The sequence below is a fragment of the Rattus norvegicus genome, chromosome 7 (genome assembly GCF_021556685.1).
Source record: "Rattus norvegicus strain SHRSP/BbbUtx chromosome 7, alternate assembly SHRSP_T2T, whole genome shotgun sequence".
Classification (NCBI taxonomy): domain Eukaryota; kingdom Metazoa; phylum Chordata; class Mammalia; order Rodentia; family Muridae; genus Rattus; species Rattus norvegicus.
The window spans coordinates 131885993-131902716 of record NC_141540.1 but is presented as its reverse complement, the minus strand read 5'-3'; the positions used below and the strand labels follow the sequence as shown (position 1 = coordinate 131902716).

At 42.4% G+C, this 16724-nt stretch overlaps 1 protein-coding gene across 1 annotated transcript in view; it reads left to right on the top strand.

Moving 5' to 3' along the window:
• The window catches only part of Abcd2 (ATP binding cassette subfamily D member 2), a 48697-nt gene that overhangs the window by 21674 nt on the left and 10299 nt on the right, over nt 1-16724 (top strand). The window contains 2 exon segments of the mRNA NM_033352.2: nt 7762-7907; nt 13366-13450. Of these exon segments, the coding sequence (NP_203503.2) occupies nt 7762-7907; nt 13366-13450 (231 nt within the window).

The window sequence follows — 16724 nt, the reverse complement described above, 5'->3', positions numbered from 1 at the left end:
AGAAGAGGGCATCGGATTCCATCACAGATGGCTGTGAGCCACCATGTGGTTGCTGGGAATTGAACTCAGGACCTCTGGAAGAGCAGTCACTGCTCTTAACTGCTGAGCCATATCTCTAGTAATCCTGCAGTGTTATTCAAAATTATGTAATATATAAATTTATTGTTTCAAATACATAAAAATTATTTCCAGCATGCGATTTATATATAAATATATAAAATAATACACAAATATGTTAACTACTAGTATATAATTATTCATTCTTGATCTGAGTGCCATATTAAAAATACAGTATTAAGAAATCAAGGCTAAAAAAATAAGAAATTGTAAGTTCTAAGTACTTCGGTGACGTTGCAGGGTTACCCTGCTTCTATAACACTGAAGGCGTCTGAGGACTCTGAGCGTTTTGAGTCCTTTGCAGCCCTGTAAACTGCATCAGTGAACTACACGGCTCCAAAAGAAAGGATCCAGATAAACTCGAAGTATTTTCCTACGTACTCAACCGGATCTATCTTTAAAGTCTCCCACAGATGCCTATTGCCCACTAACCATATTATGTCTAATAAAATTTACCGGGGCTGGGGATTTAGCTCAGTGGTAGAGCGCTTACCTAGGAAGCGCAAGGCCCTGGGTTCGGTCCCCAGCTCCGAAAAAAAGAACCAAAAAAAAAAAAAATTTACCATAGGGTAAAAGCGAGCAGACAATACTCTGAAGAGGTCAGTTACTCCACATTCACTTGTTTTTTTCCCTCAGGAGACTTTTTCTCAGTGTTAGGGATCAACCAGCACTGAGCAGAAGGCAAGCACTACCTCAGGGAGCTACACCTCCTTTAAGTTTCGCCTTCTCTTAAAGAACTCAAGAGAAACAAACCATTTTGTTGAATTACAGACCAAGTATTGAGTGCCTTCCTTTGCACTTGTGGGTTTTTGGGTTTTTGTTGTTGTTTGTTTGTTTGTTTTGGGTTTTTTGATTTTTTTTTAATTTACATTTCGAATGTTATTCCCTTTCCCGGTTTCCCCTCCATAAACCCCCTATTCTATCCCCCCTCCCACTTCTTCTATGAAGGTGTTTCCCCACCCCCAAACCATCCACCCCTTCCCGCCTCCCTACCCGGACATTTCCCTACACTGCCGGGGAAGGGTCTAGCTTTGGCAGGACCAAGGGCCTCTCCTCCCATCAGTGCCCAACAAGGCCATCCTCTGCCACATATGCAGCTGGAGCCCTGGGTCAGTCCATGTATATAGTCTTTGGGTGGTGGTTTAGTCCCAGGGAGCTCTGGTTGGTTGCTATTGTTGTTCGTATGGGGTTGCAAGCCCCTTCAGCTCCTTCAATCCTTTCTCTAACTCCTGATGGGGACCCCGTTCTCAGTTTAATGGTTGGCTGCTAGCATTCTCCTCTGTATTTGTCAGGCTCTGGCAGAGCCTCTCAGGAGACAGCTATATCAGGCTCCTGTCAGCATGTACTTCTTGGCATCAGCAATATTGTCTGGGTTTGGTGGCTGTATATATATGAGCTGGATCACCAGGTGGGGCAGGCTCTGAATGGCCATTCCCTCAGTCTCTGCTTCAAACTTTGCCTCCATATCTCCTCCTATGAATATTTTTGTTTCCCCTTCTAAGAAGGACTGAAGCATCCACACTATGGTCATTCTTCTTCTTCAGCTTCATGTAGTCTGTGGATTGTATCTTGGATAATTTGAGCTTTTGGACTAATATCCACTTATCAGTGAATGCATACTGTGTATGTTTTCCTTGTGATTGGGTTACCTCAGTCAGGATGGTATTTTCTAGTTCAATCCATTTGCCTATGAATTTCATGAAGTCATTGTTTTTAATAACTGAGTAGTGCTCCATTGTGTAGATGTACCACATTTTCTGTATCCTTTCCTCTGTTTAAGGACATCGGGGTTCTTGCCAGCCTCTGGCTATTATAAATAAGGCTGCTATGAACATAGTGGAATGTATGTCCTTGTTATATGTTGGAGCACCTTTGGGTATATGCCCAGCAGTGGTATAACTGGGTCCTCAGGGTAGTACTATGCCCAATCTTCTGAGGAACCTCCAGACTGATTTCCAGAATGGTTGTACCAGTCTGCAATCCCACCAACAATGGAGGAGTGTTTCTCTTTCTCCACATCCTTGCCAGCATCTGTTGTCACCTGAGTTTTTGATCTTAGCTATTCTGACTGGTGTGAGGTGGAATCTCAGGGTTGATTTGATTTGGATTTCCCTGATGAATAAGAATGTTGAACATTTTTTAGATGCTTCTCAGCCATTTGATATTCCTCAGCTAAGAAGTCTTTGTTTAGTTCTGAACCCCATTTTTAAACAGGTTTATTTGATTCTCTGGAGTCTAACTTCTTGAATTCTTTGTTTATATTAGATATTAGCTCTCTATCAGTTGTAAGATTAGTAAAGATCTTTTCCCAATCTGGCAGTTGCCCTTTTGTCCTAATGACAGTGTCCTTTGCCTTACAGAAGCTTTGCAATTTTTTGAGGTCCCATGTGTTGATACTTGATCTTAAAGCATAAGCCATTGATGTTCTGTTCTGGAATTTTTCCCAGGTCCATGTGTTTGAGGGTCTTCGCTGCTTTTTCTTCTATTAATTTGAGTGTATCTGGTTTTATGTGCAGGTCTTTGATCCACTTGGACTTAAGCTTTGTACAGGGTGATAAGCATGGATCGATCTGCATTCTTCTACATGCTGACCTCCAGTTGAACCAGCACCATTTGTTGAAAATGCTATCTTTTTACCACTGGATGGTTTTAGCTCCTTTGTCAAAGATCAAGTGACCATAGCTGTGTGGAATTGTTTCAAGTTTCTCTCCATTTAGTTTGATGTTGGCTACTGGTTTGCTGTATATTGTTTTTTACTATGTTTAGGTATGGACCTTGAATTCCTGATTTTTCTAAGACTTTTAACATGAAGGGCTGTTGAATTTTGTCAAATGCTTTCTCAGCATCTAATGAGATGATCATGGGGTTTTTTCTTTGAGTTTGTTTATATAGTGGATTACGTTGATAGATTTCCGTATCTTAAACCATCCTTGCATCCCTGGGATGAAGCCCGCTTGATCGTGATGGATGATTGTTTTCATGTGTTCTTGGATTAGGTTTGTGAGAATTTGATTGAGGATTTTTGAGTCAATATCCATAAGGGGAATTGTTCTGAAGTTGTCTTTCTTTGTTGGGTCTTTTTGATGGTTTAGGTATAAGCATAATTGTGGCTTCATAGAAGGAATTGGGTAGCGTTCCTTCTGTTTCCATTTTGTGGAATAGTTTAGACAGTATTGGTAGTAGGTCTTCTATGAAGGTCTGAGAGAATTCTTGTGCCTGTGTTATAGTCAACAATCTCACCGCATTACTTCATTCTGCTGCTTCATTCTGTACCGACAATAAACTGAATGCAATCAGTGACTCTACAAACAAATTAGGTCAAGTTCCGAGTCGAGTGGCAGTACTGTCATAGTGAGACTGGGTATACCCCAGAACCACCTCTCTGCAGTTCATCATCAGACCCGTTGCTCTATACCGTATAGCATACAGCATAGTAAGCATGCCGAAACCTGGATGTGAATGATGACGTCATCCACTATCAGCCCTCCGGGAGGCTGCATGGCGAAGCCTTCAGAGGCACTCATGGACTGGATGCGCAGCTGTGTGTGCCACGCGGCAGGGCATCAACGTCTATGCTTTAGGCAAAGGTGGAAGGACATCTCCTGATCTGTGCTAAATCGGAGCTAGCATCCATTTAAAGGCAGCAAGCGTTTGCTTTCCTAAGGTCCTGATTAGTTGGTGAGTGCCCTGCGACAGCCGCTCAGTGGCCCTACTTTCAACCAATGTGACTGTTACTAGACGTGCATTTAAGACACATCCTCATGCGACTGCTTAAGATGATTGCATAATCAAATGAACATGGACTGTAGGCGTGTAGAAAACATAGAACGGAAAAGGAGAGTAAAGAGAAGGAGAGACTTTAAATGTATAGGGGAAACGTGACCGGAAGTGGTGCAGCCATCTTGGAAAGTTGCCTGAGCAGTTCTTTGCCCCTACAGTTCCATTCACTGGTTTATACCCACTACGCATCGTGCCCCAAAGAAGGAAACACTGAAATATCCTTCAGTAGATGAATGGATGAAGCAAATGTGGCACCCACCTGAAATACGAAGAGTGTGAATCAGCCCTAGAAAGGAACGTGGCACATTCTCAAACACACTTGTCGTTAAGAAGAACTCAGTCACAAGAGGGCACAGACTGTGTGAGTCTGTGTGTTTGGAACATTAGGAATAGGCGAAGCCATGGAGACAGAAAACGGATTACCTGCACCAAGCAGCCAGATGACAGTGTGTGATCCCAGCTATGGAGCGTACAGAGTAGGAGCCAAGAGAAGTATTCTCAAATTGGGAGTGATGGCCACCTGAATTTGTGGGTGTATTAAAAAACCCACTGAATTATAGATATTAAAGGCTAATATAATATTTGAATCATGTGCCAAGTTAAACAAAGATACTCAAGTGGTCCCTTGTATTACATATATGTGTAGCTGAAACACAAACTTTTATTTCAAATACTCATTAAGTATGTTACAAAATAATTACACACTAGTTAACCCTCAAAGAAACACTATAAATACTATGAAAATGTAAGTGGGCATTTAGTCTGAAAAACATATTTGTATTTAAAGCCTTTCTCCTCAGGAAAGCACATAAAGCTGGTGTGATTTTTTTTTTAAAGGATTTTTTTTAAATGTGTGTAAGCGCTTTGCCTGCGTGTGTTTCCATGTCCACATGAGTACCTGGTATGTATGGAAATCGGAGCAGGATATTAAGTCTGATGGGACTTGCAGACAACTGTGAACTGCCGTGTGGGTGCTGGGAAGCAAATGTGCTCTTAGCTGCCGAGCTGCAGCGGCTATCCCTTGCTGTCTGTATAAGACAGACCCTCAGCTAGGATGGTCTGATGTTCCTCACAGAGCCACTCAGGTTGTACAGGCTATTCGGAGTCTCTGTCTGTGTTAGTTTCCACTGCTGCTACCACAGAAAACCAGTAGCTTGCAGCAATGGAGAGCCATTCCCTCACAGTTTGGGACTTACAGGCCAAGCTCTTATCAGTTTACCGTTTGTGTGACGGGATCAGAGGGAAAGCAGAAAGGTGTTGCAGTGGGTAATGCATTTTCTATGTAAGCAAAAAGAAGTCCACCATATTGCCTACAGGATGTGACCTTCTGAAAGGGTGGCTTTCAGATGTCCCAGATGGGATGGAATTAGGAAACTGTTTTTAACCACTTTATAATTAATTGAGGCTTATGTAGCCAAAGTTACTTAATTTTTCCACTCCTATACCTTTCTTCCTCTCTTCTGTGGCCATCATATCTCTCTGATACTTAAAAACAACATCCAGTTTCTTGCTTTTCAACTAATTGTTTAGTTAATTTTATTCATCAATTAGTAACATTTTAACGTGACCATAAAATCGAAAGTTGTATTGAAAAGACGTGGCACACACCTTTAACCCCAGCACTTCAGAGACAGCAGCAGGCAGATCTCTATGAGTTTCAGGTAAGTGTGATCTACAAAGACAGTGTCAGGATAGCCATGGCTACAAAGTGAAACTCTGTCTCCAAAAATAAAGAAAAGAAAAAGAAAGAGGGAGGGAGGAAGAAGGAAAAGAAAATGAAAGGAAGGAAGTAAAGATATAGAAAGAAGAAAGAAGGAAGGAAAGAAAGAGAGAGAGAAAGAACAAAGAAAGAAAGAAAGAAAGAAAGAAAGAAAGAAAGAAAGAAAGAAAGAAAGAAAGAAAGATGTTTAGAAAGGATGTTTTCTGTCTGTTCTACTCTATCCATTTCACCTCCTTGGGCAACCTCACTAGTCTCTGGTTCACTTTTCCTGTTTCTTTCCGTAGGTGCAAACAAATGTATGTATTTATATCACCCTTCATTTTCTTTTCATAGAAGGTGACATACTGTCTACCTCTGGTTCTCAACTGGGGTTCCTAGCTTCATCACCTAGGAATATTCGTCCCCTTGGGGAGACTTGTAGCCAATTCTTTGATCATGTTTGAGAAGTTGCTACTGACATCTAGTGGATAGAGGCCAGGTATACCACAAACCTTCCCACAGCAGGCCGCCCTAGGCAAGGACAGCTCACCCACAGCCAGCCTGTCCCGGCTGCCTTTGAGGTGTCCTGATCGGGGTCTGCCTTTACATTTTCCTTTTGAGCCGAATGATGGTCACAGAACTGACTCTGTAGTACTTATGTGTGCCTGCCTGGTCCTTTTAGCACATCATAGTAGCTACAGACAGACAGTGGTGCATCATAGTAGCTACAGACAGACAGTGGTGCATTAGAGTAGCTACAGACAGACAGTGGTGCATCACAGTAGCTACAGACAGACAGTGGTGCATCATAGTAGCTACAGACAGACAGTGGTGCATCACAGAAACTACAGACAGACAGTGGTGCATCACAGTAACTACAGACAAACAGTGGTGCATCACAGTAGCTACAGACAGTTGACTCAAGGATTCTGCTCAGTCTTTCCCTTGGTTTTCATGCAATTTGCACTGTAATGGGTAAGCTTAGGCAAGTTTTCCTTTGGGGCATTTTGAGAAGATATCCTCCTCCAAGAAAATTCCCCAAAGTGAGTCGAAAAGCAAATGGCACATCAATTTGCCCCATTTCCACCAAGGAGGTCGGATATTCAGCATTGTAATGGAACGTCTGTTTTACCCCATGGGCCTGTCAGCTGACAGAATTATCAAGCTGTTGAAGTTTTGCCTATCTGATGCACAAGAAAACTGTTGTCATTTTAATTTATATTTTCTTATTAATATCTTGCCTCTTAGTTTATTTGGTTACATGACTGTCAAAACTCCAGGTTTTATGTTTAGTGCAAATAATTTTGGATGTTCAGAAACAGTTGCTATCAAACATATGTATTTGTCCAGGTTTTCTAGATGAACAGAACTAATGGAACATAGACAGACAGACAGACAGACAGATAAGAAATAGGTAGAAGAGAGATTGATAGAGATATTGATTTAATTAGGAAAATGATTCAATTAAAGGATATATATATATATATATATATATATGAAGGATTTATTACAGTGGTATACAGGCTGTGGTCCACCTAGTCCAACAATGGCTGTCTACCAACAGAAAGTTCAGTAATCCAGTTGTTCAGTCTACAAGACTGGATGTCTCAGCTGGATGTCTTCAGTATACACTGGAATCCTAAAGAAGAAGTCTCTAATGCCAGTGAAGAAATGGACTTGCTAGTGAGGAGAGAGCAAGCAGGCAAAGAAGGAAGCTCCCTCCTCCCCTGTCCTTTATATAGGCTGTCACCAGAAGGTCTAGCCCAAATTAAAGCTGGCTCTTCCCACCTCAGAGATCAAGATTGAAAGTCTGTCTTCCCACTTCACATGGTTTACTCACGAACGGAAGTCCCTCACTGCTGCACCCAGACTCTTGAGTTTTAGTTAGTTCCGGATTTAAATGACAACCAAGAATAGCCATCACGATGGTGAAACAAAATATTTTTATAGAAGACATCAAATGGTTTCAAAACTTTCCTGCATGTATATCGCAGTATTTTTTCCCATAAAGCAGGTATTATTTTTGAAGTGCGTCCGGGAAACATAATATAATCCTATAATTTAAATGATATAGTTTAAATGTGTGTTCCAGACATCAGAATGTCACTCTGGATAAGTTAACATAACCTTTACACTAGGATTCACATGTGCTTGGTGTTTCATAGGCCGTACATGTCTCTTGGAAGTCTTCGGGATCAAGTCATTTATCCTGACTCGGTGGATGACATGCATGAGAAAGGTTATACAGACCGAGACCTAGAGCATATTCTGCACAGCGTCCACCTCTACCACATAGTCCAAAGAGAAGGAGGTAGAATGCGTCATTAATCTTAAATGTGGTTCAGCTTTCTATACTAAGCGAGTTTGGGCTGTGTGTGATGGTGTGTACCAGTCTTCTTAGCACTTGGGACACAGAGAGAAGAGGAGCAGGAACTCAAAGTCACCGTCCCCTCTGCGGCAAGTTTGAGACTAGTCCAGGTCACATCGAAACTTGTCTCAAAAAGAAATCAATTAATTGAATCAATAAACTTCTGTTTGGTATTGGTTACCAGATACCCAACGGAAGCAGCCTACGGGTTGACCTCCCCTTTCGCTAATGGTTCGTAGGTGTCAGATTGTCATGGTGTCGAGGATGCACGATGCTCTCACCAGAGCTGGCTTTCTCTTTCTCCTCCTTTGTCCTTCTTGGGCTTAACTTTAAGCCAATTCTTCTCTGTCGGTCTTTCCTCGCTGGAAGCGCCCTCACTAAGACACACAGACGACTTCCACAACGGGTGACTAACTCTAGTCAAGCTGACAATTGTGATGACTGTCCCAAGTGTCTATGAAGCCTGTGGTTTCATTTGAATATATGACATTATTAGACCGTAATCATATAAGTAGAGGTTTATGATTTTTTCCATTATTGATATCTTGGTTTTGCTTAAATTGTGTTTAATACAGCACACTACAGTCCTCTTACTGAGTAACCATAACACCACATGTAGCGTCTAAAGACCTTGGTATTTAAATGCACAAGTGTCCTGAGTTCACTGACGTGCTTGCTAGATGTATGTGAAGTCTGCGATGAACCATGTGCTTGCCAGCTCTCTCAGGTTACATCAAATGGAATATTTGGAAGTGGCTCTCACACAACTTGTTTGTTTTTGGTCCCACAATCTTTCTAATACACACACACACACACACACACACACACACACACACACACACACACGCAGGCACACATGCGCGCAAACACCCACAGACCTATTTAGACCACAAATTAGAAATTACAGAACACAGACCTTTGTTGTAGGTTCCTTTAGCATAAGGCATATAGGAAAGAGTGGGACTATGCATACCATAGGAGCTTTCGCTCCAATTATTTCCTAATAGTTGTGCTTTCAAATGTATCGATAAGTCACATGATTTTATAGCACAGAAAACTACCTAAAGAGCAAGCCAGAGTTCTAGGTTGATCTGTGCATGTGTGGATCTCATGCTCTGTTTCCCAGCCTAATTAAATTATTTTGAGGGGAAAAAAAAAGTACAGTAGGTGCTTATGAATATCGGCTTTGGACTCAGAGTCAAATCCTAATTAGCACTGCTTTCTGCATCCTCAATGGTAAGATGGAAATATATTTTTTAGCGTGTCTGTGAATATGTAAATGAAGCTATCCATACGTGTAGCGTTTACTGTGAGGGCTCATGCATACCAAGCACACATGAACCGTGACCCTGATCCTTACAGTAAGCAAATGAAGCAGGCAGGAAAGACATCTCTACATTTCTCTTTACAGCGTCTGCGCTTGGAGGGAAGCAGATTTTTCCTTCGTGTCACGTGGCCAATGCCTTCTCGGTTTCAAAAGACCTTGACAGTATAAGGTCTACATACTATGGGAAGATTAATTGAGTTTGGAATCCAGTAATCCAAATAGAAATTTAAAATAAACATGAAATACTCAATTTTTTTTTTTAGTCATGACATTGTAGAACTATTTTTAAGATGTGCCAAGCCTAGAGTTCTATACCTCCTTGCTTTGGACACATAACAAACTTCATTTGTTCTTTTTCCCATAAAGAAAGGAGTCTCTGGACCTTAGCAATATAGGATCGGTTACGGTTTGTTGAGTTTTACAGCACAGAATACATCATGTACAAACAATTGTATATCATTCTGTTCAGTGTTCATGGAAGCCTGTTCATGATGCTTGGGTGTCTCCATTACACAGGTTAAATCGGGGCGCTCCCTGCACGCTTGTTCCCACACAGCAGGTGGGACAGAACTGAAACACAGGTCTAAGTCTGAAAGACTTAACAGTAGTCACAGCCTGTGTTCTCATGTGCTTTTTGTCTCCTAGCTTTTCAGACATCAGGACTATTAATTTCACACAGACACTTCTTTCCTAAGGAACTAGTTTTACTCAATTTCTAAAACCAAAGCATCTAAGCGGTGCGGGGGGGGAAATACTTCCAATTCCTAGTCTACGGCTTCCTTTGGAAGAAGCCTGTTGGAATTATGTAGATTAGCTGAAATGGGAAAATAACTACGTCTTATTCCCATAAACAGGTTCCAAAGTAGGGAAAAAATAAAACAGGTACAAAGAGACACAGCCGGGAACTGTACGCAGGCTCAGGAAGCAGGGAAAGGCTTTTCCGGTTAGCTGTCTTGGGCTCCGTAAATGAGCATCAAGCATGGTGGGTGTTGCCAGGGCTTCTGATAGAACCCTCGAGGTTCAGTAGAACAAAGGGTGCAGTGAATAAAAATAGGTAAAAGTTAACCTTCCTTTGACTGAAAAAGACTTTTCTCTCGTGCCCTGTTCTCAGCGCAGGGAACAGACCGTTCCCACCAGCGCCGTCCTCAGCAGCGCGGTCCTCAGCATCCTCATCAGTTGCATTTCATAATTACTGTAAAGTTGGGCCACAGGAAAGTATTGTTTCAAATTTTCTTTTTCCCAGAGGCAAGCCAGCATTTTTAAGTTTCAATATAGCCATATAAAGATCTATCTTTAAATAATGTCGAACAATATTCCCTCTAAAGAGATCAACCCAACGTCATCAGATGATGTTAAGGCCTTTCACTCCAGATTCTACTGTATTAATTTTATTTTTTTAAAAAATTACTCATCAGTTGTATGTATGTAAGGAGGTAAGGTACCTGGGGAGGCCAAGCGTTGGATCACTTGGAGCTGGCATTACAGGTGGCTGCGGGCCACTTAACATGGGTGCTAGGATCCAAACTCAGGTCCTGTGCAAGGGCAGTATGTGCTCTTTCTTAGCCACAGTCCTGGTATTTATTGTGTCTTTTGTTTTTTTATTTGATATATTTGTATTGGATTTTTATTTACATTTCAAATGTTATCCCCTTTCCTGGTTTCCCCTCTGCAACCCCCCCATCCCATCCCGTCTCCCCCTGCTTCTATGACGATGCTCCCCCACTCACCCACCCTCTCCCACCTCCCCGCCCTAAGCACTCCCCTACACTGGAGCATTGAGTCTTCACGGGACCAAGAGCCTCTCCTCCCATTGATGCCTGACAAGGCCATCCTCTGCTACATATGCAGCTGGCATCATGGGTCACTCCATGTGTACTCTTCGGTTGGTGGTTTAGTCCCCGGGAGCTCTGGGAGAGGGGAGGTCTGATTGGTTGATATCGTTGTTCTTCCTATGGGGCTGCAAACCCCTTCAGCTCCTTCAGTCCTTCCCCTAACTCCTCCGCTGGGGTCCCGGTGCTCAGTCCGATGGTTGACTGTGGGCATCAGCACTGCATTTGTCAGACTCAGGCAGAGCCTCTCAGGAGACAGCCATACCAGGCTCCTGTCAGCAAGCTCTTCTTGGAATCAGCAATAGTGTCTGGGTTTGGTGGCTGCATATGGGTGGATCCCCAGGTGAGGCAGTCTCTGGATGGCCTTTCCTTCAGTCTCTGCTCCACTCTTTGTTCCCTTATTTCTTTTAGACAGGAGCAATTCTGGGTTAAAATTTTGGATATGGGTGGGTGGCCCCATCCCTCATCCAGGGGCAGTGCTTAACCTCTGGATACGTCTCTAGAGGCTCTCTCTCTCTCTCTCTCCTTCGTTGGGTATTTCAGCTGATGTCATCCCCATTGGTCCTGGGAGCCTCTGGCTTTCTGTATTATGTCTTCTTCTCTCTCGTTTCTCTCACCTCCTCTAACTCCTCCTTTCTCGCCCTGCATTTACTTCAAATATGTTACTTTTATTGTAGTTCCGTTGTAACTTTTGGAACACAGATCACTTCCAGACTTCTTCAAATTTTAAAAATAACATAAGATGTATCCTTAAAAATATCCTACCCATCCTTTTTCTCTCTAATTTTCATCTTCCTACTTTGTTTAGCTTCTTATTCATAAATCCAGGCTCTTTTTTTCTTTCGAAACAGAGTATCACGGCATAGCCCAGGCTGGCCCCCAATTCGTGATCCTCCTGCTCCTGCCCCAGGATTGCAGGCATGTTACACTGAGCCTGGTTTAATTTTTCATGTTCTAAACTATGCGGCAAATTTTATAATAATTCCCAAAGTAAGAAACCATAAAGATAACTCCTGATTTAACAACATACGTTATTCTGTCGAAGGTGCTGGCTGACCTTTTGCATTCTAAAAGATAAACCCATGTTCTTTTAATCCACAAAAGAATTAAGTAATTGATCTGATCATTTGTTTTTCTCAGGCACCCATGGTAATAAAACAAAGATTCTGTGTCTTCCTGTACCTAAAGCCAGGTTTACTTAGATAGGTTAATAATGATACAGGTAAGGGAGAAGGTGGGTGTGTGGAGCGTGGTCTTCCTCCAATGGGAGAATTAAAGCCAGAGCACCAAAGCTGTGGAAATGTTGCCTTTAATGTTTGTCCAGTGTGGGCAGTCATTTTTTTCCTCCTCTGAAAATTGGAGTCTGCAAAAATAGAGCTGTGGTTTTGTTCTCAAGTCATCTTTTCAAGTCAATTATGTAAGATAGTCATTTAAATTTTTTCAGCTATTACAGAAGTGTTAACTTAGAACTATCAGATGTGTGCCTGGTATGTGTGTCTCTGCATTTTCAGAAGCACGGCTATGGTATATGCTGTTCTGAAACTTGGGTTCTCGTTTAAATGTTTCTGGTCCTGTTTTCACATTAGGATAGCGAGATAGTCATATAGATACATATGCTTGCCTTGCAAAGTGACATTAAGCAATCAGTCATTAAAATGTTCTAAGAGATAGGGCTGCATAAGCTGTGAAAACATCAAATAAACCTAGATCCTAGCTCTGAGAGACAAGTGTAACTCAGATGTTTCTATTTCTCCATGAGTTTTTGGATCACCCACTTGTAAAACGCAAATAAAGGCCGCTATCTCGTAAGCTGTGGAATAATGAAGACTTGCATAAAGTACCAGGCTTGTGGGAACCGTTTAACCTAGTTCCTCCCACACGGTTTTGGGACTTGGCAATCGTCCTATGCAAATTATTAGATCTTCTCTCCCACTGCCCTCAAAAAAATCAGCATACGCTCACCAACCCTTTGAACAGACTGAGTAACAAACACACTTCATCGGTGCCAATGCTTACAACTCTTTCAAGACGTCTATCCGTGTGAGGAATTACTATCATATTTAAACTAAAATACTCAGACACATGGCTCTCAAGGCTGGCCACCTGCTCTACGGAACACAGGGCCCCTCCTGTTTCCAATCAAAGCAGGCCAGGAATCACTCGTCCAGAGTAGATGTGGTGACAAGTCAACGAGTCTCTGCAACCTGTATGTTTAGTTGTTTGTCTGTCTGTTTTTACTTTCCAGGATGGGATGCAGTCATGGATTGGAAAGATGTCCTTTCAGGAGGGGAGAAACAGAGAATGGGGATGGCACGGATGTTTTACCATAAGTAAGTGTGCTGCGTTCAGGGAACCCATAGTCATTACTGATAGAACAAGACAGTACTCAGCAGGACGAGGCAGTCTCGTCTTAGGTTAGATAACAACTGACCGGGAGACTGGACAGATGCTCAGTGGTTAGAGATGCTCCCACCAGTGAGCCCCTAGACCTTCCTCGTGTTGCCACCCGATACAGTAGTTCCTCATGCTGTGGTGACCCCCAACTATAAAATCATTGCGTTGCTGCTTCAAAACTGTGATTTTGCTTCTGTTATTAATCATAATGTAAGTATCTGATATGTGACCCCCCCCCCAACGGGGATCACAGCCCACAAGTTGGGAACCTTTGCCCTAGACCCATGTGGTGGAAAGGGACTCAACATCTACTGCACATTGTCCTCTGCCTTCCTCACACACCGTGGTGCACACACCACACACGCGCTCACACGCACATGCTCACACACGTGCAAGTAAATGACAGCGAATCAATAAATCCTCGAAGCATTTTTAAAACCAAAGATAGGAGAAGACGGGGGACTGGATGGCATGTTTAAAAAAATGTATCTTAGGAAAGTTGTATAAAATCTTTACTTTTAGGTTTGCTTACGTTTTATTGTAGTAGATTCCCCAGGTGTTTTAGTTTTTTAGGTGCTTTCCATTGGGTAACGTAGATAAAAGACTATTTGGAGTGCTAGATTAAATTTCCATGTGTTCTAAAGGTTGAGATAGGATTTTCACTAGATTTCAAATGTGAAGAATATGTAACCTCAGCATCACTGGTTAAACCAGTGGCTGCCCATTTGGGAATTTCTCTGAATTGTTAAATTGGATCTAATTCAGACTCGCTGAAATATATTGTCAATAATCATACCTCAAATACATTATTTTATATGTTATACATTATAATTATAAATAAAACATGATTATTCAGGTGGATCTAATTCAAGTTTAAGTAGTCTCTTAATCTACTTTTCCTTCCTCAACTGTTTAGAGTTAAAATTAGTAAAAAAAAAAAAAAAAAAAAAAAAGGAAGAAAGAAAGAAGGAAAGAGAAAAGAAAAAGAATGTGCTCACACATCTCAGTGAACTCAGAAAAATCGAGATGCAAGAAATAATTTTAATTAATTATTTTATTTATCTGTATCCAAATGTTGCCCCTCCCAGTTCACCCTCCTAGAGTTTTTCACACACACACCCCCATCACCTCGTCTTCGCCTCTGAGAGGATACTCTTCATCCTCCTTCCAAGTCTCTACAGGATTAGACATATGCTCTCCCACTGAGGCCAGACATTGCAGTCCTCTACTACACATGCGCTGGGAGCCTCGGACCAGCCCGTGTATGTTCTTTGGTTGTTGTCTTAGTCTCTGGGAGCTGCCAGGTAGACCAGTTAGTTGACACTGTTGGTCCTCCTAAGGGGTTGCATCCCCTTCAAGTCCTTCAGGTCCTTCCCCTAACTCTTCCCTGGGGACCCCAACCTCAGTCCAATGCTTGACTGTAAGTATCTGCATCTGTCTTAGTCAGCTGCTGGTACAGCCATGCTAGGCTCCTGTCTGCAAGCACAACATGGCATCAGTAAACCATGTCAGGGTTTGGTGCCCACCCATGCTATGGATCCTAAGTTGGTCTAGTTACTAGGCGGCCTTTCCTAGTCTCTGCTCCATTTTTGTCCCTGCATTTCTTTAAACAGGAACAATTCTGGGTCAAAATTTTTGAAGATGGGTAGGTGGCTCCTGTCCACTGGGGGGGCCCTGTCTTGAGGCAACGCAGACCCAAAAGGACATTCATGGTTTGTACTCACTGATGAGAGGTTATTAGCTGAAGAGTACAGAATACTGTTGCTAGAACCCACAGCCCATAAGAAGTTTGACAAGAAGGGAGGCCCAAGTGTGGACGCTTCAATCCCACTTAGAAGGGGGAAAGAAATATCACGGGAAATGGAGGGAGCGATGGTCCTAGATGGGAGATCGGAGGATGAGGAAAGGGGGACAGGATCAGGTGGGGGGGTGAGGGGAAGACAGGAGAGAAGCCCAGAGGAGAATGAACGGAAATATGCAGCTGCCAGGGGTGGGGGAACCTCTAGAAAGTCCCAGAGACCTGAAATGTGGAAGGATCCCAGGACTCAATGGGGTGACCTTACCTGAAATGCCCAACAATGGCGAAATGGAATCTAAAGAGACCTCCAGTCTTGTGGTATAATTAAAAAAAGCACACGACCAGTTCTGCAAGTTCCCACTCCTCAAGGATCCACACACTCTAGCCTTTTCTCTGTCAGCCAGTTCCAAACACTGTCCCCTTGGCGGGTGATTACCAAGCCTGACACACACATCACGTTCCACTAGCATGACCCCACACCACACCAGCCCCAAGCATTCTATAGCCTAGCATGGCTTCCTGTCACGGACCCTGCTCACCCTCCCAACAACCCAGTTAAGTCATGACTCAACAAACTGTAAGCCAACAACAAGATTTATGTGTTAAATGATCAATGTACAATAACAATCCACACAATTACCTTACAACCAATTGATAAGGATATAAACCGCCCACCTACATAAGATAAATATGCCTATAGAAATCCATCCCTTAAGAAGCATTCATAACAACCTGTATCTATGGAGAGATGCATGGCAAGGATCGTCTGCCTCCTTGGTGCTTCTCCCTTTCTGCTCCTCCCTTCCCTTCTAAAACTGCTCCCGCACCCCTTTCTTCTCATCCAATGACAGGCCTCGTTTTTTCTTTTCTTGTGTCTGCCTTCACTTGCATAAGGACATCAACCTACAATCTAGTAGATGACAAGAAATAATTTTTATAAATCTTTTCTCTGTGACTTCAGCTTCATAGACTTCAAGAATTTCTAAGCAAAAGCACTAAGGAGGAAATCCAGACACTGTTCTCATCCATCCTTTCTGTTTCTACTCCTCTTCTCTGGAATAAGTTTTCAGCCTCACTTAATGCCTAAGTTTCTCTTGTGGTCTAAAACCCTTTCTATACCTATCTATTCAACACAAAAATCGGTTTTACAGATAAAGAAAAGATCTTGCCACAGTCAAAGATGGTCTGAAATTCTCTCCTGAGAGCTGAGATGGTAGTATGTTGCACTACAGGGGGCTAAGTGTTGTATTTTGTTGTTCTCTCAATTACATTGTAATCTTTAAAGGTCCGATCTTTGCTCCCTCCTGCCTCAGCCTAATTTTATTATTACATTTTATCTATCTGTCTATGCGTCTACCTGTGAATCTGTCACTTATCTATCTATGCGTCTATCCTACCCACCTATTATTTAT